This window comes from Podarcis raffonei, chromosome 9 (assembly GCF_027172205.1).
Source record: "Podarcis raffonei isolate rPodRaf1 chromosome 9, rPodRaf1.pri, whole genome shotgun sequence".
Classification (NCBI taxonomy): Eukaryota; Metazoa; Chordata; class Lepidosauria; order Squamata; family Lacertidae; genus Podarcis; species Podarcis raffonei.
Window position 1 is genome coordinate 39,350,060 of NC_070610.1, and position 22,829 is coordinate 39,372,888.

Consider the following 22,829-nt stretch of genomic DNA (forward strand, 5'->3'; position numbering starts at 1 on the left):
TCCGTCAGGTTTTCTTCATAGAGACCAACAGTCTAGTTTAACTGCCAAGGTGCCTCAGAGCACAACTAGAGGGCTGTTCAGACAGCAGCACCCCACAGTTCAGTTTATTATTATTTTATATATATATATATATATATATATATATATATATATATATATATACACACACACACACACACACACACACATATACACACACACACACACACACACACACATATATATACACACACACACACACACACACACACACACACACACACACACACCACCCTTTATCAAAAGATCCCAGGGCTGTGTACAACATTATGGAGCATCAGTAATAAAAAGGCTATTTCATGGTGGGTGGGCTCCTCCTTTGGGCCTCAGCAACTTACAGGACTCTCCTCAAACAGGGTGTTCTTGTTTTAACCCACAAATGGGGAACCTATAACCCTGCATGCATTGCTAGACTACAACTCCCATCATCCCTGACACTTATCCCTGCTTGGCTTGGGCTGATGGAGTCTAACAACACTTGGACGGTTGCTGTTACCCCATTTTTGGCTTAATCCCTTAGTGCCCAACTTCAAAGTTAGGTTGGATTGAATTGAACTGAACATATATTGTTCCCTTGTGACCCTCACTACCAGCTCCTTGCCCCTTTCTGTCTTATGAGTTTTTGATTACAATCTTCTTGGGGCATTGATGGCCCAATAAAATGAATGAATCACACCTAGCCTCACTCAGTTCAGTGGAAATGACTGCCTAGTTTGATGTGCGGAGGTGTGCTGCTGTAAACTGTCAAGACTTCCCAGATGTTTCTTCTCAGTAAAGAGGCTTGGTATTTCTTAACTGTTTTTTGCACTAGGGGGCTCCCAGGAGTTAGAAAGAAACAGACAGAAGGCTGTTCTTTTTGGAAACAAGACATCACACTGGGGTTTTCCAATGCAGAATTTGAAATAGCCTAAAAAATAATGACGAAAAGTTCATGTAAGTGTGTAGCAGTTATCTGGAAACAACCGCCCTGTACAGTCAGAGCATTCTGAAGGTCTGTAGAGTTTGCAGTGAAATCTCCAAAACATGAGCTGTAGAGTCATGTATGACTTGTGTGTTCCAGGACTTTGAACACAGAAATACAGGTTTGGATAACTTGAAAGCTTGCTCCCTATTTTGTGACAGCTTGGATGGTCCTAAGAAAGATACTGCCCAACTGTGGATTTTGGATTTTTTATTCTTTTTTGCATGGACCAGCACAGTTTCTTTTGTGTTTTTAAAAGAAGTTTTACTAGACAAAGACTGAGACAAGCTGTGTAGGTAAGATGCTTTTTCAAAATAATGAACTTATTATAACTGAACATAAGTGATTTCTTGTTCCACTGCAGGGTGTGTGTGTGCTTGTGTAATAAAGTTCACAGACTTGTACACATTTGTTTATTATCAATATAACTGTTGCTCTTGGACTTGTGTGTGTGTGTGTGTGTGTGTATACACAAACATAGAGGCTTGCGAGCACTCACACCAATCTGCTGCAACAAGGAACAGCTTACAATTGTTATTTGCAGTAGCATAGTTTTGTGAATACATCCAGACCATTTTTGGAGACACCGCTTATGTATGCAATTAATAGCAATGTACCTTTAACACAGGGCCAGGAAGCATTTTAATAGTTGGCGGGTATGTTTAGCTCAAGTTAGGCCTAAGAGAATTATAAAATAATGTAAGCATGCCTGATTGGGGTAGGGTAGGGTAGCTAATGCAATATCTGAGCATAATTATAGGAGGCAAAAATGGTTTTCTAAAACATCTTCCCTATCATTAGCATGGGAAGAGGAAACTCTGATTTCACTGAATCACGGAAAGATGTCTCCTTTTCACAATTGTTATTACATGTTCAGTTATTGTAGATAATAAATTCATTTTGTGCTGTGTTTGGAAGGGTATTTTCATGGGTTTCTATTAATTTGATATACATAATATGGGGCATTTTAATATCTTTTTCCTTTCGGTGTGCATATAATATATACCCATATATATATCCTTAACTGTAGCTTTAAAATATAAAGATTTACATGGGTTTAAAAATAACTCCACGAAGGATGATGACTATAAAATGGTATTTATAATTCTCTCCTCTATAGCCCTGCGCCAGCCCAGAAGGGACTCCCAGACTTTTCCTACTGTGACTCAGTTAACTGTGTTTACACAGCTGACTCCATTCATTCTCTGAAACAAACTCACACCCTCTGTGGTGGCAGATAAGATTTTAACAGCTTGTTGGGGCAGCCTGTCAGATTAATTACAACTGAACATTCACATTCCTTGGGCATTTCCAGTGTGTGTGTATGTGTGTTTGTGTGTGTACACCACACACACACACGAAGAGCTGGAAAAAGAGGAGGAGAAATCTGATAATTTAGAAGGCATGCATCATCATCACCATCATCATCCTAGCAGGCAACCAGTGAATTCCTAAGCTACATTCATCATGTTGATTCATTGGAGAAATGAGCTTCCTGGATCAGACATGCCAAATTTTAAACTGGTTCGTTTGCTCTCTGTGCGCACCCCAGTTGCTGAGACTCTGGAGTGGCAGGTGCCCAAGGACCAGAAGGAATTTGTTGTTGGGCACAGCCTTTGTGATATATCTGGGGTTCCTTGTCAGCCAAGTAGGTCACATTGTCCCACAGCACAGAGTGAGACCCCTGAAAGCAAATTCCCAGAATCTCCAAGATGCTGCCCAGACTCTTTCCCTCGAAATCCCATTGGATGACACCTTGTTGCTTTCTGATCTGGAAAGACCCCAGATGGGAACAAATGATACTTCAGCACTGCCCAATGTGGTGTATATCACCCTGCGGTCCAAGCGCAGCAAACCTGCCAACATCCGAGGAACCGTGAAGCCCAAGCGAAGGAAGAAACAAACAGTACCTTTGCACCATGAAAATAAGGACCCATTGGTTGTCACTGGCCAGGAGAAGAGCTTAATCCAAAAGCCACTTCATGGGACTAATAATTCTATGAATAAGAGGAGAGCAGGGGCAGTCCCAGAGAGAGCAAGGGACCACCAGGAGAAGTTCAAAGAGAAAGAAACACCCAAGAAAGACAAGAGACACTGGAAACCTCTGGTAAGAGGAGCAAATGTTCAGCCCAGTGCTCTGGAGAGCAATATCAGGATGTACAGCGAAAGCCCACCATCTTGGCTGAGCAAAGATGATATCTTAAGTATGCGTCATCTGGCGGATTCCAAAATAGAGAATATACAAGAGGCACCTTCTCAGTATGGAGTACTTCTGGTACTTGAGGGGGCTGCTATGGTTAACAGGTCAGCCAAAGGAGGTGTTTGCAGCCAAGGGCACTGTGGCCTCATGAAGAGACCTTTTGACATGAGTGAAGTGTTTGCCTTCCATTTGGACAGGATCTTGGGGCTGAACCGGACCTTGCCTACAGTAAGCAGGAAATCAGAATTTGTACAAGGTAATTGGTTTACATAATGGATAGGAACCCAGGGCATTCCTACCCGCACTCCCGGCCCAGCTATTGGACATGTGTGTTCAATAACCAGAAATAAATGCAGTACAAATACCCTGAAGAGTAGAGTCAAAAGATAAACAGAAAATCCTTCAGATAAGCGAAAAAATGATTTCAGGTTTCCAGATAAACTTTCGCTCTTTGGAATGTATAAATATTCCAGGTATCAGCATGTATATAAAATGTGGGAAGGGGGAGGCTCCAATTTTGCTTGTATGGTAATTAATGTAAAGCACAGGGGGTGGTATTTTTATTTAGATTCATTATCCATAGTTAATATAAAAGTTGCAGAAAGTGATGAGAAGGGAAAATTGATAGTGTGGCAGAGCTTTGAAATTGTCATCAGATATAGCAAACCACATCAGGGTTTTGGACAGGAGGCCTTGATTGGATTTTGGTTTTTTATACTAGAAAACTTTATGAGCCAAAGATAGTGTCCCTGATGGAGCTGTGCAATATCTGTTCACTTCTGTGGGCAAACTTGTGGATTTAATGGAAGATGTGAAACAGCAGTGCCTGGTGGTTTGTGCCCAGAGTTTAGTTTAAGAAACATCAGGCAGCTCTTCAGAATGATTAAGGTGAACTGTGGGGCCCTCAATATGATAAAAGCTAGATTTCTTCCAACACCACTGGTTATCACAGATGCATAGCACCGACAGTTTCTGTCACAGGCAGACTAGAGGACAACCAGCCATTATCTAGTCTCGATTCCTACGATCAATGAGAAAAGAAAAAAAGGGGGGGGGAGTAGCAAAGCCCCCAGAATTCAAACAATGAAAAAATATAACGATGACTTTGCTTTTAACTTTTTTTATTTCTAAGTGTGCCAAGGGAAGATGCTGAATATTTTAGGCATTGAACTTCAAGACTGCTTATATTAGGCAAATCTGGAAATGAAATGAAAATAAGACCAAAATAAAACCTCCTCGATATATGTGTCTCATAGGCCACAGTTGCGCTAAACTATGGCTTGGGCAGAAGTTTCAGTCAGAATAATATAATATAGCACAGTACTGTAGTGATAGCTGGAAAAGGTAGCACTGCATTTTAATGAATCAGTGCTAAAACAGGCTTGCTATTTATGTTCTAATTTTGACCTAGAGCAATCGTTACTTTATTTTATACAAAATATGTTACCAGCATTAAAAGACGAGTAAAGGAAAAATAAAATAAAAATTCACTGGCAGCAGGCTGCAGAAAGCAGATAAAATAACAGTCTCAGGTTTATCTACATTTTGTAAGCTTTCCCAGTTGCAGACCCTACAAGAGTGTCAATAGATTTCTCGGAGCAGCGATGTGCTTTCATAGCTTGCTTCCAAGAGATATTCAGGTTAGCAGAGCATAGAAGGCACATTATGCATATATTATTTTTAGTGAGAGCTTTTACTGCTGCAGAGCTTTCAGAAGGAATGAGGTAATCCATTTTAGGGATCCTGGACAGTGTGATCACACAGATGATTGACTGCAGGCCCCTTGTGGACAGCTCTTAGCCTAACGTTAGGAAGCGTTGCTTTCAGTCTGCATTATTATTCTAGATTGTCAGACTGAATTTCTCTTTCTTTTTCCCTTTCTCATTCTCGTGTTCTGTCCTTGGTGATGTTCCAGACATGAAGAGCTGTTGTTATGCAATGAGTAGGTGGAAGTGAATAGCCAGTTTTCATTTTGGTTATTTCTCGACAAGCAGTTTCTTAGCTACAGATGAGATCAGAATGCAGAACAGCCACAGCTCACCACTTTCCCCAGAAATGTTCTGGATTTGAAGCATCCCCTTTTAACCATCAATAGTTACTGTGGACTTTATCCATGGAACACAAGTCCCACTCAAATGAATGGGAGTTCTTCCAATGATCTCTAATGGGCCTTGTGTTGGAGAATCTTTTGTGGTGAAGTGGAAATAGTCTATTGTTATTTTGGGGTCAGAAGCAAATCTGGGCCGCAATCCTGTACTCACTTAGCCTGGGGCTAAGCCTCACTGAACTCAGTGGAATTTCTTTCTATCCCCACATCTCTGTGATAGAAAAGCAATATATACAACCCCCCCCCACAAATGAGTACATACAAATCAAGAAAATCAAACACGTGATATAATCAATAAATTCTCATTTGGACTCTTCAGTTCTCTCTTATTCAGCAAATGTATTTCCAGGTGAGGTTACAGAAACATTTGTACCCAGTGACTTTCTCTGTCTGTTGAAATCCAGCTTTGGGGCTGACATCTCCACACGATGTCTCCGTTTCAGCCTGCCTCAGCACCAATGTGATATATAAAGACAAATTTGCTGCCATGTTAACATCTCACAAAATAAGCTCCTCAAAGCTGTCATTCATTTGGTGGAAGCCTTTTTTCAGAGATGCACTTAGGAAGCTCATATAAAGCAACTTTCGCTTGCATTCCCCCTTGCTCCCCCCTTACCCCTCTCCTGCCTGAAGTCCTTTTCACATTTGACAGGCTAACAAAATGCACTCTGTTTGCAGTTGCCCAAATGAATTGTGAACCTTTCTAAATCAAGAGAATTAATTCACATTGTTCTGTGACACGTCTGCATTATTAGAAGGGAAAGCTGACTCCTGACAACTTTCCCCCCTAAGATTCATTACTGTTGACAGATCAAAATTTATAAAGGCATGGGGGCTGCAAGAGAGGGAAGCCTCCCATAGTTCTGACTTGCAAAGCAAACAAACCATAATTTGTAATGTCAGTTGCAAACTTGCTGCTTTTGTCCCAGAGCTCACATGTGATGTTGGCTGAATGAAGGCCCTTCATCCCAAGGGGGTGGGGCAGTGGAGGAGGATGAACAAATAGGTATGTATTAAGGGAGACAAACTTGCAGCAAGTGCATAGATCCAATTCCTCAGCCATCTGTGTTTGCTGAGCCTGGATTGTGAGCAGTGGCAAAGATAAGAATAAAGGTTTCTAATATATGTATACTTTGGGTGGAATAGGTCCAGGAGGGCTTTATTTGGTTGGCTGGCTGGCTGCCCCCAAACCTCTACATTTTAAAAGAAGAGAGTGCATGGGGGAAATTGTTTTTGTTTTTATAAAAATGTCCAAACCTTAGATGAACAGAACTAGTTACATGGTTCTCTAGATCTTAGCCTGAGGAAATATGAAAGCAGGAGTTTTTATATATTATATATTTTCTTTTATCTTGCTGCTTCCTCACAGCAACCTGTGGGTGCTGGATTAGGTTGAGAGACAGGGGCTGTCCTGAGGTTACCTAAGGAGTGTCAAACTGAGTAGAAGTCTGAACCTGCTTCTCCCCAGGTCTATTCCAGCACTCAGGTTTGATGCTTTTACTTAGCAGAGCCACTCATTCGTAAGGAAGGAAAAGATTCCACTCTAAAGGAGGGCTTTTTGTTAATGGTGAAATGAATAATCAGGGAAATGATGGATGTGTGGGGGAAACTATGGGGTGTGTATAAATGTGAGGGAAGCCATCCTGAGGGCCACTTGGGTGGAAAAGTGGAATTAACATGGGGGAATTAAAAGCAAATAATAAAATTAGCTGTACGACAGGAATGTTAAGGCAAAATCAGATTCCTGACACGCAGAGTATTTTATTATTTATAGCGCTATGTTTTGCAACAGGGACTTGATTTGGCAAAGTCTCTTTATCCACAAACAGAGCAAGTCACTGAAATGGTGAAGAAGCAGGTTGCTTTGGCGGTGTTGTCACAAATGTTGTCAGGGGAAAAAAAAGTTGGTGGCAAGAGTTGGGAATAACTAATAGGTTGGATCCAAAGGAATTACAAGCAAGTTTCTCTTCCTCTGCAGTACCCTGTGGCCCTATTCCTGAATTCCGTTCCTTAATATTTGGGAACTTTGGGGGGACAGTATGGGATGTAGCACTTCGTGGGGTAGGGGGAGTGGCAGAAACTGAGTGCCACCATTAATGAGTAGAACAGCCATCCACTTGCTCAACAGCAGGTTTTGCCCCAAGCTGTGATTACCTTCAGATTGGAAGGTATTAACTATGGCAGTCTTCATTGCCACACTAGATCCTCTTGCCTTGTGATCTTCTCTAGTCAAATGCGCTGTGCAGGGTTTTGAACCTTTGAAGAGAGTTGGCTGTAGGGATGTTCACACATTACACTTGACAAATGTACTATCTTAAGTACCTACTAGTTTAGCTATACTCATGGACAGTTATCCACCCGTTAATGTTCAATGACTGTCCAGTCTGCGTACATAGCAACTGAGCTCTGCAAATCACCACGTGTACCTTCTGTCACACAAACACTTGTATGTGTGTAGAATCAGCTTGCATCTGTGTTCACCGTAACATGTGAACAAGCCCTGTTGGACGAGGGCTAACAAAACATCTTAAGCTCTCTTAGAAACATTGCCTCTGTTCACGTCCTCTGCAGATGAGTGAGAAGCAGAACTTTAACCCTTGTTGTTGCTGGCAAAAGTACTGCAGCAATGCTAGCTAAGGAACGAGCTCATATTCAGAGTTGCCTTCATCCGAAATATACTTAGTATGAAAGAGCATCTGACTGACTTTTAGCCTCATTGTGTTTGCTCACTCCGTAATTGGTCTTGTACCAACAGAGGCTGGGAACTTGGCCCAGACAGAAGGGGAAGCTCCATTGATTCCATTTACCATGTTACTCTAGCGATCGCCACATGCTGATAAACGTAGTCAGAGTGCCGCCTTTAGAAAAAGAAGCAGCAGCCGGCAAGCAACGTGTTTATGATGCTGCCCCCCCCCACTTAAAATTGGACGTCATCATTATGATTAACGTTTGGGCAAAGGACAAGGAGAAAACCTGTCCTTGCTGAAGCATTCAGTTTTATTGCATGCCCTGGATCAGATTTAACTGCATTTGTTCACAGCTTGCTTTCATATACTGATATTTAACATACGGTAATTGTTTGTAAAAGCCTCAGCGCCTAGGGCTTGCCGATCGAAAGGTCGGCGGTTTGAATCCCCGCGGCGGGGTGCGCTCCCGTTGCTTGGTCCCAGCGCCTGCCAACCTAGCAGTTCGAAAGCACCTCCAGGTGCAAGTAGATAAATAGGGACCGCTTACTGGCGGGAAGGTAAACGGCGTTTCCGTGTGCTGCGCTGGCTCGCCAGATGCAGCTTTGTCACGCTGGCCACGTGACCCGGAAGTGTCTCCGGACAGCGCTGGCCCCTGGCCTCTTAAGTGAGATGGGCGCACAACCCCAGAGTCTGTCAAGACTGGCCTGTATGGGCAGGGGTACCTTTACCTTTACCTTTAATTGTTTGTTTAGTCGTTTACTCGTGTCCGACTCTTTGTGACCCCATGGACCAGAGCACGCCAGGCACTTCTGTCTTCCACTGCCTCCCGCATTTTAGTCAAACTCATGCTGGTAGCTTCAAGAACATTATCAAACCATTTCATCCTCTGTCGTCCCCTTCTCCTTGTGCCCTCCATCTTTCCCAACATCAGGGTCTTTTCCAGGGAGTCTTCTCTTCTCATGAGGTGGCCAAAGTATTGGAGCCTCAGCTTCCGGATCTGTCCTTCCAGTGAGCACTCAGGGCTGATTTCCTTAAGAATGGAGAGGTTTGATCTTCTTGCAGTCCACGGGACTCTCAAGAGTCTCCTCCAGCACCATAATTCAAATGCATCAATTCTTCTGCGATCAGCCTTCTTTATGGTCCAGCTCTCTCTTCCATACAGTAATTACATACAGTAATTACCAGGGGCCAAAGAAAGATTGAGGTGTGTGTGTGTGTTTAAGTGCGGTAATACTGTGTGTACTATTCTGGTCACTTTACCTCAAAAAGGATGTTGTAGAACTGGAAAAGGTTCAAAAGAGAGGAACCAAAGTGATCAAGGGACTGGAACCACTCTCTGAGGAATGGTAACCAACTGGGTCACAGCACATGTTTGTTGGTTTTTAGTTCAGAAAAAAAGACGAATAAGGAAGGAAATGATAGAAGTGTGGAAGGTTGCACATGGTGTAGAGAAAAGGGATAGGGAGACATTTCCCTTCCCTCTTCCACAATACTAGACCCTGAGGGCATGCAGTGAAGCTGAATGTTGGAAGATTCAGGACAGGCAAGGGACAGTGCTGCTTCGCACTCCACACAGCTACACAATGGAATTTGCATCCACAAGATGTAACGATGGCACCAACTTGGATAGCTTTAAAAGCGGATTGGACAAATCAGTGGAGGATGGGCTATCAGTGACTACTAGCCCCAATGGCTATGTTCTCCCTCCACTATGAGAGGCATTATGTTTCTGAATGCCAATTGCTGGGAGTCACAAGTGGCGAGAATGCTATTGTACTCAGCCCTGCTTGCAAGCTTTCCTTAGGCACCTGGCTGGCCACTGGTTGACTAGGATACGGAATTATACGGGCTTTTGACCTGATCCAGCAAGGCTCTTCTTATATTCTTATATTTGTGTACTCCACAGTACAAGCTAAAGGTCATATCGGTGATTATTTTTCCCCTCCTGCATGTCCTGGACTGGCCCTGCTAGCCTTGTATTGTGACAAGGGATGGGTGAATCTGTCAGTTTCAATATTTCTCAGTTTCTCATTTTCCCACTCCATATTTCTACATCAGTTTGTCATTTATTTTTTTAAAAAACTAAGTCTGCATGAAAATTCATCAATATTTTGATGCGATTTTCTCCCAATATACAGTACACATCTTTTTGTGCAATTTTGCCTAATCTACAAAAGTTTGCAAAACAATTTCACCTTATATAGTGCACATTTGAATGCCATTTTTCACGAATACATACTTTTCGTATGCATACCTAACCCTGGCATTTGCATTTTGTACATATTTCTTGGCATGAGAATTGCATTGTAAAATTCAGAGACAGTATGTGTTGATTTCCAAAGATGGCTGTTTCAGTTTGCATATTGATTTGAAAGTGTGGATGACGTAGGTTCATCTATAAATGCAAATGGAATTGAATCTCTCTCCCATCCCAAATTGTGAGCTGCCAGGATTTTGATAAACCTTCACAATACATGAATTGTGAATGAGACGTGCTTAGTTTGGTGGGTCTTAATATTGTGCAGGTCTGGGTTACAACATTACTCCTCCTTAAGTTGGAAAACCTGCTTCGTACGACAGATTCCCCATGCCCTTTGTTTGTTAGTCTGAACTTCATAGAATTTCCCCTTTCCAGCTCCAGAATATGCAGCCAACGTCCTGTGATTCACATTTGCCATGCAAGTGGTATTACACTCTGCAGTAACTAGAGAAATCAATATGGCACCCTTGATTCGTGCCCCCATGTTTACTTGCATAGACTTGCAGGTCTAGGATTGATATCCTGGGAGATGGTTGTCTGTATCAGTGACTGTTTCTCAGCTGCAATTTTTTTTAATGTGTCCAGATGCAAGGGAAAGCAGGGGTCTACTATTACAGAAGAAATAATTTTTGAATGTATAGCTAGCTACAGAAAGGCTACAGTTTATGTCGTTCCCTGCCTGAGAACTTAACAGGGGATGTGAGGGATACTGTTATAGTTTCACAATGGAAATGCCTATGGCAGCAGCTCTGGGGTTTTGGCAAGGGCTTTTCGGTTCCTCTTGCGTTTTTACTTTGCTTAGGCCACTCCCAAAATCTTACTGATGCGTTGCCATCCTTTACAAGTGCATGCATGGTCCTCTGAGAGCAACTCTAGTTCTGAATCCTTTGGAGGTTTTATAGTCTGTGGTTTAATGAGTCTTGTGTTTGAAGAACCAGGTGACTGAACCTGCAGAAGAGAACATGGCTTTAAGGGGAAAGCCTTTAAGGGAATTAAAGCCTTTAAGGGAAAAGAGCCAGGCAAGAGTTCTCTAAGGTGGTTTTTTCATGTTCTGACTATGTAGCAGAATGTAACAAAACTGCAATTCTTACATTAGGAAATCTGGAGGATACATTAGTGTAGGCGAGGCACTAAGTTGCTATGGAGATGGAAACCAAGTTAGGTAAAAATAGCTGGTATGTCAGCAATGCTGTGTTTATCACCAAGCTAGTGATTCTGCATTGCTCTCTCTCCTTCTCCCTCTCTCTCCCTCCCCTCCTTATCTCCCCTCCTCTCCATAGTTTTATTTCTTGCTCAACTACTTACAGGACAAGAGTTAGATCATCTGTTGTGCAGATGGCCCCAGCTTCAATCCCTGACATTGGGTAGGGATGAGAAATCCTACGTGTCACCGTGTGAGTCACTGCTAGTTGGTGTAGACAATACTGAGCTAGATGACTGACTCAGTATAAGGCAGCTTCTTCCTGTGTTCCTATGAGCTCTGTGTGATCCATATGCTGCATGGTTTTTCTAATGGAAATGGAGAGTCAAAATGGTGGGATGATGGGAAGGTTGGCTAGAGGTTCCAGGTTCAGTGCAGAACAAGCATTCCCATGGCTGCAGTAATAGCTTTTCCTACCCAATCCTGGGGCATCTCAAAACAGCAGGCTACAGAGTTGCCATTTCCTTTTCATTCCCCACCTACAGTGTGGCTGGATGCTAATGGAGTCTGCTTGCTGGGAGGACCGGTATACGTGTGTGGAAGCTTAATGGTTTCTGCTTCTAGCTCAAGGTTTCTATTATATCAGCTGAGGCTAAATAAAATAGATGACATTCTTTGAGGTGAGAGACATGGCCTTTCAGTCACACTGGCTGGCAGATCTGCTATGTGAGCTGTTGGGTTATTTAGCTCAACATTTATATTTGCTGTTTCTGCTGAGGGGATTCCTTGTTCACTCGAGGGATCCTTTAATGTAGCTGTGACTTAGCACCCTTCCAGACAGGCATTTTATTTTGAGAGTCTTCTTCAACATGTTCTTGACACAATAATAGTGAAATAATGGCGGATTTATTTTGCTTTCATTTGCGATTCTTCCCCAATGCTGCCTCATTATTGCTGCCCAGAGGAACTGTAGTGCAATGAAAGCAGGACAAAAATAAAGGAATATTTTTGTGTATAAAATGTTATGGGGTGCTTAGCAGGAAGTTGCAGAATATGCACTGATAGGAGATGAAACAGTGTGGCTACACCAAAACTTTTGCAGTTTTGAAAGCAGCATCACATATGACTACCCTGGTAACATCATGAGCACAAAGAATCATGGATGTACAATAAAAAGACCTGGAGGAACTCTTAATCAGTAGAAAATGTATTGCAGTATGGCTAAATATTTCCATTAGGATGGGCTGCAGAATAAATTATTTTTCTGTTCATTTTATTAACATTTATAATGTCACACTCAATGTGTTCCAGCTTTGCCCCTCCTGTATTTCTTTGGACAAGGTTTATTTGTTTCAGTTGAGTCTGTTTTGGCAGAACACATTGCAGATAGCACTGTTTGGGATGATTGATGTTTGCTAGGTCTGTTTCCTGTGAATCACACACATTTCCGCTGATTCACCTTAGCTGCATTTTGTTCTTTCCAAATGGCAAGTTTTCGCATTTGTTCAAGACAGAACTTTTGTATCTCTCTCTCTCTTCTATCCCCCTTCCCCATCATGAGCCCATGGGAGGAAGCAAGTAAAAAGAAAAACAGGAAGGGCTTCACGTGAGGAATGTGCTTTTGTAAAGCAAGGCTGGGTCAGTGTACAGAGGAGAGGAATAAGGAAGACATGTACTTCTTTGATTTGCAGGGGGAAAAACACCCCATGACCTGTGACTATAGACATACTGGCTGGTTTGGCTATAAAGTGGGGGAGGAGATGGGGATGTACTTTGATTACTAGACAGAGCAATCCCTTCCTCACCACCCTCCTTTAATCTCTTCATTCCAAATGCCCATTCATATACCTGATGTGACCCAGTTGGGGAAAAACGCTAGGGAGGGGAAAGCTGTAGGTCATGATTGGAGGAAAGGGAAAGGTGTGATATAAATCTAATAATGAAAATAAACCAACAGAAATCTGTGCCGTGGCTGAACCACTTTTGAAAGCTGGTGTGAGCTAATATGAGAGAATTCTACAAATCATCCCTGAAAACTGGAGAGAAAGCTTCCAGCCTAGCCTCCTCCCACACACCTAGGCTTGTTTGTGTAGGGAAATGTTTTTCACAGGGAGTATTCCCTGTTCTGATCATATATAGATTGGAAGTTGGTGGGCAAGACTCATTTTAACAGTGAAATGGGAGAGAGGTTTGCTAATGCTTTCCTCCTCTCACAGCTGACTACCCATAGTCCTTTGCTCCAAATGCTTTTCTAGGCAGGAGGGAGAGACAAATGCCTGGAGAAAGAGACTGAGAGAATGTAAGGTAGAGTGGGGTTGGGCAGCAGGGAAGGAAGGCCTCATTGTTTGTGATGCCATTTGCTCCTGTGTGGCTGGGCCCACCAGCACCCAGTTCACAATAGTAAGAAAATGCAAACATGGTGTGGCGGGCATCCAGTTCCAACTGGGACCACAGTGGGGGCAACAGGTTTAATCCCCCCTCTCCCCACATCACAGCTCCAATCCAGCTTGAGGCTTCCCTAGCTGGCTTATTGCTTTAAGACAAAACTGTTATATTGGACCAGATTTATCTGTTGTGCTCAGGGTTTCATCCTCATGTGGGAAGTTGGAAAGGTCTAATCGAGTTAAGTTTCTTTCAGGAAGGTCAGATTAGGCATGGTCAAGGCTGGTCAAATCTAGTTGGGCAAGGTACCATTCAGCAAGAATCAGGACCCTGGACAGCTCCTAATGGGCCTTGCTAACTAAGCTATGAAAGATGTTGCTCCAACAGGGCACCATATGAAGCCAGCTGTTTCCCTTAAAGGGCCTTTGCCTGATGTTGTATCCTTTTGCATGGTGTGTGTCCTAGACTCTAGGAAACAGAGGAACTGTTCAAGACAGTTTCCTGAGTCCAAGGGAAGAGGTAGGGGCCATATCCTTTGGTTGGGAGGGCATGGGAGAAGCTACTGCAGGTCCTGCCCTGGGAAAAGTGGCTTGAACCTCATCCTCATCTGAACACTGTCATGGATCATGTCACAAACTATGTCCAGTCTGGCCCTTGGTTACCTCTTGAATTCTATGGGAGGGGGGAAGCAGACACCCACCACTTCATGTTTAGTCTGATCTTGAGAACTAGGCATAGTCACCTCTGCTTCCAAATGCAGAGCTAAGCAGATTTAAAAACTTACACTTTCAAATGTGTGCTGTATAACATATGCACCATGCACCAAGAATGCATGAAAGCACACTATGCCATGTGCTAAGAGTTGCCCAGCTTTTATCTTGGATATCCTGAACAATCTCATTGTAGTTTTACCTTTGGGAGTGATTCAGCCACATATATTTTATACATCCTGTCTCTCTTAAGATATTGTAGTTACAGAACCATACATCGCTAAAGAGGGGGGAAAAACCCAAAGTGGTAAAGATGAGGCTATAAATCTATTTGTTATAAGATGGAATTCATGGCTTGCTCATGCATATATCATTTAATGACGACGCTCTCATAAACGAATATTGCTTTGTTGAAATTGAATGTGCTACAGAGATTTACATCAGCTGCTGATCTGTCAAACCACTTCTAATCTATTTAATATATCTTCTCATAAGGATGGATTGTTTTAAGCAGTTTGTAGCATAAAGTCAGCAGTTATTCTCAGACAATGATGATAATTATAATGTCCAGGGTTCTTCCTTTCCTGTGGTGGCTTCCTTTACATGTGGAGTATGACCACATTAACCAAAGGAAGTCAAATCATTGCTGATTTCTTATTCATCCTACCACATCTTTAGAATACCTCTTTAAAAAACATGTGTGGAAAACTACTGTGATTTTAGGAAATGCCTACAGAATGATCAAAGGTTGAAAAATGCAAATCTTAAGTACATTAATGGTTTTGTTTGGTCTTTTTATTTTTTCTCATTAGATGATCAACCATGTCCTATTATTCTTTGGGATACCTCCTTGGCTCAGACCGATAATGAGACACACTCGTCATTGAAGCTAACATGGGGGGCTTACAAGCAACAGTTAAAGCAAAAGTGTTGGCAAAATGGCAAAGTACCCAAAACAGAGTGGGGATGTACAGATATCCATCACTATGAGTGGTCCAAGATGGCACTACTTGATTTTCTTTTACAGGTAAGGCAAATGGACTTATTGCAGGTATACAGGATTAATTATAGCAACACAGTTTATTGAATAAACTATTTATATAAAAAATGCTAGCGGTAAGGGAGCCACATTTGAAACCTCTGCAATGCAAAAGTGTTACAGAAATTAGACGTCAAAACTAAGTATGATAGAGAATGCTTACCCAGAGGGCAAATGGTTGACATGTCCTAGCCCTTTCATTATAACTCACTCACTTTAGAAATAACTGAGGAAATTCTGGTCCATTTGTGTCAATTCTTTACTCTTAAGAACTGCAAAGTCTTTGTGTTCCTGACTAGGGCAGAAGTAGCAATGTTAGGTTACAAGTTTGGCAATTCAAGCACATCATTATGAAACTGTCTGGAGCTTGAAATTCTCAGAGTTTTACCATGATCCACAGGATCTCCTTCCCTGCCCCGATCAAATAATGACCATGTAGGGGAGTCACCTTATTCATCTCATTCATCTAAGTTCTTACAAAGTAAGATTCCTCACTTTGTAAGCCCAGAACAGGAGGCTGTTTGTGGATGAACAGTTTAACACACAACTGCATGGGAAAATGAAAGCAACCACAAGAACAAGCTAAAGGGTGGAGTCATAGCTCCAACCCATATAATGGGAGGCAATGTTTAATTCTATCATTACCTATTACTACAAGGAGAAACATGAAATAAGCCTGATTAGGTATCCTTAAATAAATATACTATCCAGAGCATGTGGTGCTGGCAACAGGGCACTATTAGAGTTCCGTTTCTACACATGCAGCTTTCAGTCATTCCATTGGTGCAAATCCAGGAGAAGGTTCTGGTTGTCTGTAACTTCTAATTACATGTATAAATTGCCCTTTGAATTCTAAAACAATTCAGCTTTCTGCACACTTGTAAATTGCAGAAATCATTGAGTTGCCGGTTTTCATAATGGCACGTAGGTAGTACATACAGTATTGAAGTATAATTCATATGCAAACACTATAGGTATGGCTATTACAGGACATTGATTTCTAAACTAAAAATAGATTGTCACGTCTAATGTCTCTCAGTATATCCCTGAGTATGTCATGCTTGGCACCCAATAGAAAGTCATGGTGTTTATTGTACGGATACTAAACATAGCAACAGCCATACAGGAATAGCATAGAGACTGTAGCAGTCTCAATGTGTTCATGTGGAACCATTAATATTTCTCTCAGTAATGGAGTATATAGTAAATGGTCTTCTCTCTAGGGAACTGCATTTAAGCCACATTAGCTTTGAAATTTAGGGGCCTGTAGCGTAAACACTGCAGCTTAGCAGAAAGCATTATCATTATTCAGAAATAGTAGCTGTGTTGGTAAACTAAAGAAGCCATAGCAAGATGAAAGGACACAGAGTATGGATTTATGTTTGGGGAAGAGCACATGCTGAGTTTACCACACACTGAAATTTAAGGAAGTGAGTGCCGGAAGAAAGACCTGCTCCCTGCTGCAAAGCCCATTTCCACCTGGCTTAGGGGGCAGAGCCCAGACTCACTTTGAAGAGTTAAAAGAGGCTCCTAGGAGGCCACTGGGACATTGCTGGAAAAACTCTTGGGTTGGGGCAACTGGCTAAAATGTTTTAAACTGTTCTAATTTTGGTTCTTCTGTTTTATTTTTGTCGGGTTAGTGTTGGTTAAATGTTTAGTTGGGGTTGGCGGTTATTTTAATTTGGGTATAACTGTAAACTGATTATTGTTGTTGTTGGTTTCTTTTGATTTATTGGTTTGTTTGTTGCTTGTGTAGGATATTTTATTTTTAAATGTTTGATGTTTTGTTGTGTTTTTAAATATGTTGTAAGCCACCCAGAGTGGCTGGGGAAACCCAGCCAGATGGGTGGGATATAAGTTATTATTTTATTATTATTAATAATTCAGAGGAAATTAATGACACAAGTAGTGCAACATTTCAGAATGGTAAATTGCTATTTGGTCAGGTAGTACTGCTACTATTAATGCTGCACAACTTGCAACATGATCTAGTCTCCCTTTGTATCCTCCTCACTCTCTTCCCACATACCCTTGTGCATGGGAGCTGATTGCCACTGACCTCTTCCCCTTTGGTTGACATTCCAGGCATACACAAATGGGCAGCTCTTTGGAGGAGAGTGTTGCAAGCATGCAACTGTACCTAAGTGGCTGGATTGGGCCCAAACAAACATATCCTTGCCAAGAAGGAATGATAATAACAAACATGAACATGCCAAAAATTGCACATGTAGAAGCAATCATGCTGAGTATGGAATATATAGGTATCCTGTAGACCACATGCCATATATTATAAGAGCTGAGCAAAACATATTTCAGGAAACTTTTCTTTTTTGCAGGCCATATGCATTTGTGCTGGGAATATGAGTGTCACAACTCTAGGTAGTTGTCAAGTGCAAGTTTCCTATGCATTTGTATATGCCTGTCTTGTCTTCAAATGTTAATAAGGTTCTGGGAATGCTAGGGTATATTTTTTTTCTGTAACATGTGAAACAGCTCCTCTACAGAGTCAGAGAAATGGTACATGTAGTTGACTCTTCTCAAGCCTGGAAAGCAACTCTCCAGGGAGTCAGGGAGCAGCAGCTCTGTATGAATTAAGGATTTTAATTTATTTCTAAAGCTGATGAACAGTTGTGATGCCTCATGTTCACATGTGCTTTGGTGGCATCCCATAAACCTGGTAGATGTTTTCATATGATTGAATCTTGAAGATTTACCCGAATTCATTTTCAGATCTACCATCGCTTGGACAAGAACTGTTGTGGGTTCAAACCGCGCAAAGAAGATTCCTGTGTCCAGAAAGGATTCAACCTGAATTGTGATGACCAGGATAACGTTGATTTGACACACATTATCCAGAGAAAAGATGATCCAAGGCATTTGGTCTTTATAGATAATAAAGGTTACTTTGACAGAAGTGAAGACAATCTGGATTTCAAAATATTACAAGGCATAAATGAGTAAGTTCTATAATATACCAGCAATGTGTATAGGGTGGGGAGCTTTCTGGCCAGCCAAAGGCTGAATGCAGATCTCCAGGCCTCTCTGTCTGGCCATACATTGGCATCAAGCAACACGGCTGGGGAGCTGTAAGAACACTGGAGTTACGTTCAGTGATGTGGACTCTAAGCATTATCCATTTCCATGTGGATAATTGTGGGCTCTTGACCTTGATGTATCTCACTACACTTTGATTAATCACTGCCCTTTCCTCTTCATGCCTACCTTCCTATATGCAAAGCCTATTACATGTAGATCTCACAAATATTGTTCATTGCTGTTCCTGTTCCAGCTCTGCTTCTTGAATCTTCTAGCTTTTCACTGGTCTCACCACTCTTGCTACCTGCTTTTTGCTTCTCACTTGACATACTTGTTTTGGGGAGGACTGAATTCACCTTGCCTCTTTTACATTTACTACAAGTGAAATAATGATGTATAAAAATAGGAAAGGCTTAAATCATTGACAAAAAGCGTTCCTGTGAAATTTGATCAGTGCTGACTTGTTTGTTTACTTGCAGGTTCCCTGAATCGGCAGTCTCCGTGCTGAAAAGCCAGCGTTTGCGAGAGAAGATTCTACAGTCTTTGTTCCTTGACAGAATTTTTTGGGAAAGCCAAGGTGGTCGTCAAGGCATTGATAAATTAATTGATGTGATTGAACAGAGGGCCAAAATTCTTCTTACTTACATTAATGCTCATGGGGCAAAAGTACTGCCAATGAATGAATGAAGGCTCAGTCCTGTGCACACTTACATGGGAATAAGAAACACTGCACACAGCAGGACTTACTTCAAAGTAAACACACATAAGATTGTGCTGAATGGGGGAATGAGAAAAAAACTAGTTCTAATGAAAGGGTCACATAGTTTCATTAAATAAGAAACTCAGACAAGCACACCTGATGTGAAACTTGTTGACAATATTTTTAATTTATAAAGCACACATGGACAAATATTCAAGCATTTTTAAAATAGGTATTCTCTAAAGGAGCCTGAGATGTAAGCATCCCAAATCACTTGCTTTATAAACCATACATATATCTATTTTTGTTTCTACTTTGGACACCAATAGTATATGATAGAAGTTTCACCATTTATTTGATTTCAATAGATGTTGCTCACTTTAGGGGGAAAAAACCCCCTCTTAGACTACTTATTTCAATGGGACTATTCTAAAAAAGGTGGTTTTTAGGATCGCTGCAGACTAGCTTCAGAAAAACATTTATAGAAGGATTTTTCTGTTTCTTTCCAACAAAAATAGCAGACCCCAACTGCTGTTGATATTTCTGTATGTGTCAAGTATTGTTTAGTAAAAAGACCAAATTCAGTGTTCTTGGAATTAGGAGTATGATATTTTATATTTAGTTTTTTTAAAAGAATAAGGAAATATGTTATCCATTGAACTAAGCAGATGTTTCATAGTTATGTTTCATACTTGCTTTTGAGGTTCTTTTTAGAACTTGTCTACAATCTCAATTATTGTTCAAAAATTCTGCAGAGAACTGTCTACCTTTGTTTAGCTGTTTAACCAATGAAATCAGGTTTTCAGTATGTAAAATACTGGCAATTGTAACTTTAGTTCTTGAGTATTCTATGATATCATAAAGCATGACTTTGAAGACATTCCTTCCAGTTAATAAATTCTTAAGAATACTGATAAAAACATAATTAAAAGGGACATGAATATCGGTATTGTGACTAGTATGGAAGCTTGGCATAAAGCATTGTGTTCTGGTTTTTCGATCTCATTGGTAGCATATAGGCTTTGAACTCATGATGGGATGGAGGCAAATGCACCTCTAGTATCCTGGAGATAGAGTCTGCCGCAAGAGTGTTTAGTATTTGTATAGCTTCATAGTGACCAGCTGCATTGTCCTGTGTCTCACCAAAGAATCCTGAAATGTATAGTTTGATGAGTGTGTTTTAGAGTATGGATTAACCAACCTAAGTCTCTGGGTCATAGGTTTCAGGTCGTACAGAATCCCATTCTCAGGTGGTTGCCCTTTATTCATTCAGTTGCAAATGACAGAAGGGCTTGGCTGAAAAGGGAGTCAACTGCCTCAATGGAAAGCATAAAACCAACCCCCCCCCCAGGCCACAACACCACTGCAATATAAATTCTTAAAGTAGCTTCTCCCCTGTTGTTCTTTGTATGAGAGATTGCAATCACTCCTGTATCTAATTATACACACGCATGATGGCGGCATGCTGAATGTAAATAATTGAATAGCTCATATTATGATGGCCTATGTTTGTCCCTGAAAGAAAACCGCCCTTTTTTTGTATCCATAAATCCAACCCTGTGTTTTGTGTGCCCGTTTCCCCAACTGTGGCTTGTGCCAAACAAGCACTCGCCACAGGCATTTACATGCTATTACATTTTTTTTCCTGCTCACCTTAACTGCTGGGGCAAGGGTGACAGCTAAATTAAGCAGCAGGCTTTTATTCCAGCCTGGGAAACGGGACAAAATGAACTATGAAACAAAGCTTTCCCAGGAAAACACGGAGCAGCGTACCCTTGTTTCAGGCACTTATTTTGTAAGAATCTGTATCAGGCTATTTTCCATTTATGGGCGCATGGGATCAGACATATTTTCACATTCCAGACTAGTCTGAAGCAATGGGAGTAGCAAGGAATCCAAGCTCTTTTGTGTGGGAGAAATATTCAAGAAAAATATTGGGTGAAATGCCAACTTTTAAACAACTCTGAATATTTTCATAATTATAAAATCTAGGGATGTTTGCTGGCTGTTCTCACGCTAAGGAATCCCCTGCTTTCTCTTGCTGCAAATGATAAAACAGGTCTGTTCAGATCCCCATTGCAGTGCCCACTTATTTACAAAACTGTGTTCATTGTTATTGTTGTTGTTTATTACATTAAGGAGAAATGCTCCAATTTGGAGCTCAGCATTACACACACGAAACACCCCCCCCCCAATATTTCCCATCCAGTTTAATAGAGACTTGTGAATAAATTCTTTTTGCACACTTGGTGCTAGGAGTCTTTGCATATACTGGAGAGATGGGTGTTCATTCCTCCATGCTCTCAAACATTCTACCCAAGGAGATAAGGCTTGATAAGAAATAGTCCCTTCTTATGTGTGAACTGGCAGACAACAGAAATTATAATCAGACTCTGAACTTTCTGGGACTTTTCTTTGTGGTCAACATGGAACCTGACCTGAATGTGCACTGTCCTTTTAAAACACATTGTATTAGACCAGCAGTATAATGAAATTTTAATGAAACTCTTGCTGGCAAACATTACTGTAAAAGATGAAATGTATTGAGAGCAGGCAACTCTATCCTTCTGCTGAAATTAGTCTAAAGATAGAAGAAAACATGTATAGAAATTAAACAATGAAAGTAAAAACCAAGCAAACATGTATTTGAAATATTAGAAAGACTCACTAGAATATTAATACAGAGTAATGTGGATTGTGTTGTTGGTAACAACTTTGCAGTTGATTCCATCTATGTTTGTGCTTTGAATTTATGTATATTTTTGCAGCATTAGCATATTTCACTTGCACTGCTGATGTTAAATATATTTTTGGTTTTATAAGAGGATTTAAAAAAATGTCTCTGCTGTTGTCTTGGTAAAAAAAATTAAAAAGCTAAAAACAGTATTTCACAGCTTTATAAATATTGGATGCTTTGAAGTAATTATATTAACTCTATTGAAAAGCACAGGTCGCTAATTTATTTTTAAACTTGAATAAGCTTAGCTTAGAAAAACAACCCAAGATAGATTATGAAACCTTGTTTGATGGAAATATTTTTAGTTGTTTATTCATTTGACTTGTAATGGTTGCCAATATCTTGCCTTTAAATATATCCTCTGGGTTTTTCTGTGCTTGCTCTTCCAAACATATTTAGGTTCAAAGCTAATCTTGTGTATTTGAGGTGGAAAGCAATGGCAATAACTTCAAACAACACAAACTGGCTGATGCTCAAAATCATGTCATACTTCTGGAAATGTACCACTTAAGAATGCAGGTGGAGAACAGGGCTTACACGCACATGAAGGGGCATAGCTGGACAAGTTATTTTGGCACCCAAGGGGGGGGGGGAATCCCAGAAACACCTCTTCCCCTCCCTAGCAGTAAAAATACAACAATATTTTCTTCCCTTTCATGACACCCAGAATCAGCTGCCCAAGATGGCTACCTTCTTCTGCTTAATGGTAGGGCCAGCTCTGGCCAGAAGGCCACATGTTTAAATGCTTTCCCAGGTAAATAAAAATAAATAAAAGTGCATTGGCTAGGCCAGAATGTGTTTTCAATATGCCAGGGTTTTTTCTTCTTCTT

At 41.1% G+C, this 22,829-nt stretch overlaps 1 protein-coding gene across 2 annotated transcripts; it reads left to right on the forward strand.

The window, feature by feature from the left end:
- Positions 1–760: 760 nt before the first annotated feature.
- On the forward strand, positions 761–22,375 carry GASK1B (golgi associated kinase 1B). 2 transcript variants are annotated; one of them, XM_053402988.1, is made up of 5 exons: positions 761–1,296; positions 2,121–3,456; positions 15,300–15,514; positions 18,257–18,483; positions 19,042–22,375. In XM_053402988.1, exons 2-5 carry the CDS (start codon positions 2,487–2,489, stop codon positions 19,247–19,249), a joined length of 1,620 nt encoding a protein of 539 aa, XP_053258963.1. In that variant the 5' UTR covers positions 761–1,296; positions 2,121–2,486; the 3' UTR covers positions 19,250–22,375. The 2 variants fall into 2 exon arrangements, with proteins under 2 accessions (XP_053258963.1, XP_053258964.1); XM_053402989.1 differs by having other exon boundaries at positions 761–1,292.
- Positions 22,376–22,829: the final 454 nt, after the last annotated feature.

Excerpts from the sequence above, each read along its gene's own strand:
- GASK1B (XM_053402988.1), top strand. The coding sequence starts at position 2,487 with ATGAGCTTCCTGGATCAGACATGCCAAATTTTAAACTGGTTCGTTTGC. Across the intron at positions 3,457-15,299 it reads GAAATCAGAATTTGTACAAG|ATGATCAACCATGTCCTATT; the intron begins GTAATTGGTTTA and ends TTTTCTCATTAG. Across the intron at positions 18,484-19,041 it reads ATATTACAAGGCATAAATGA|GTTCCCTGAATCGGCAGTCT; the intron begins GTAAGTTCTATA and ends GTTTACTTGCAG.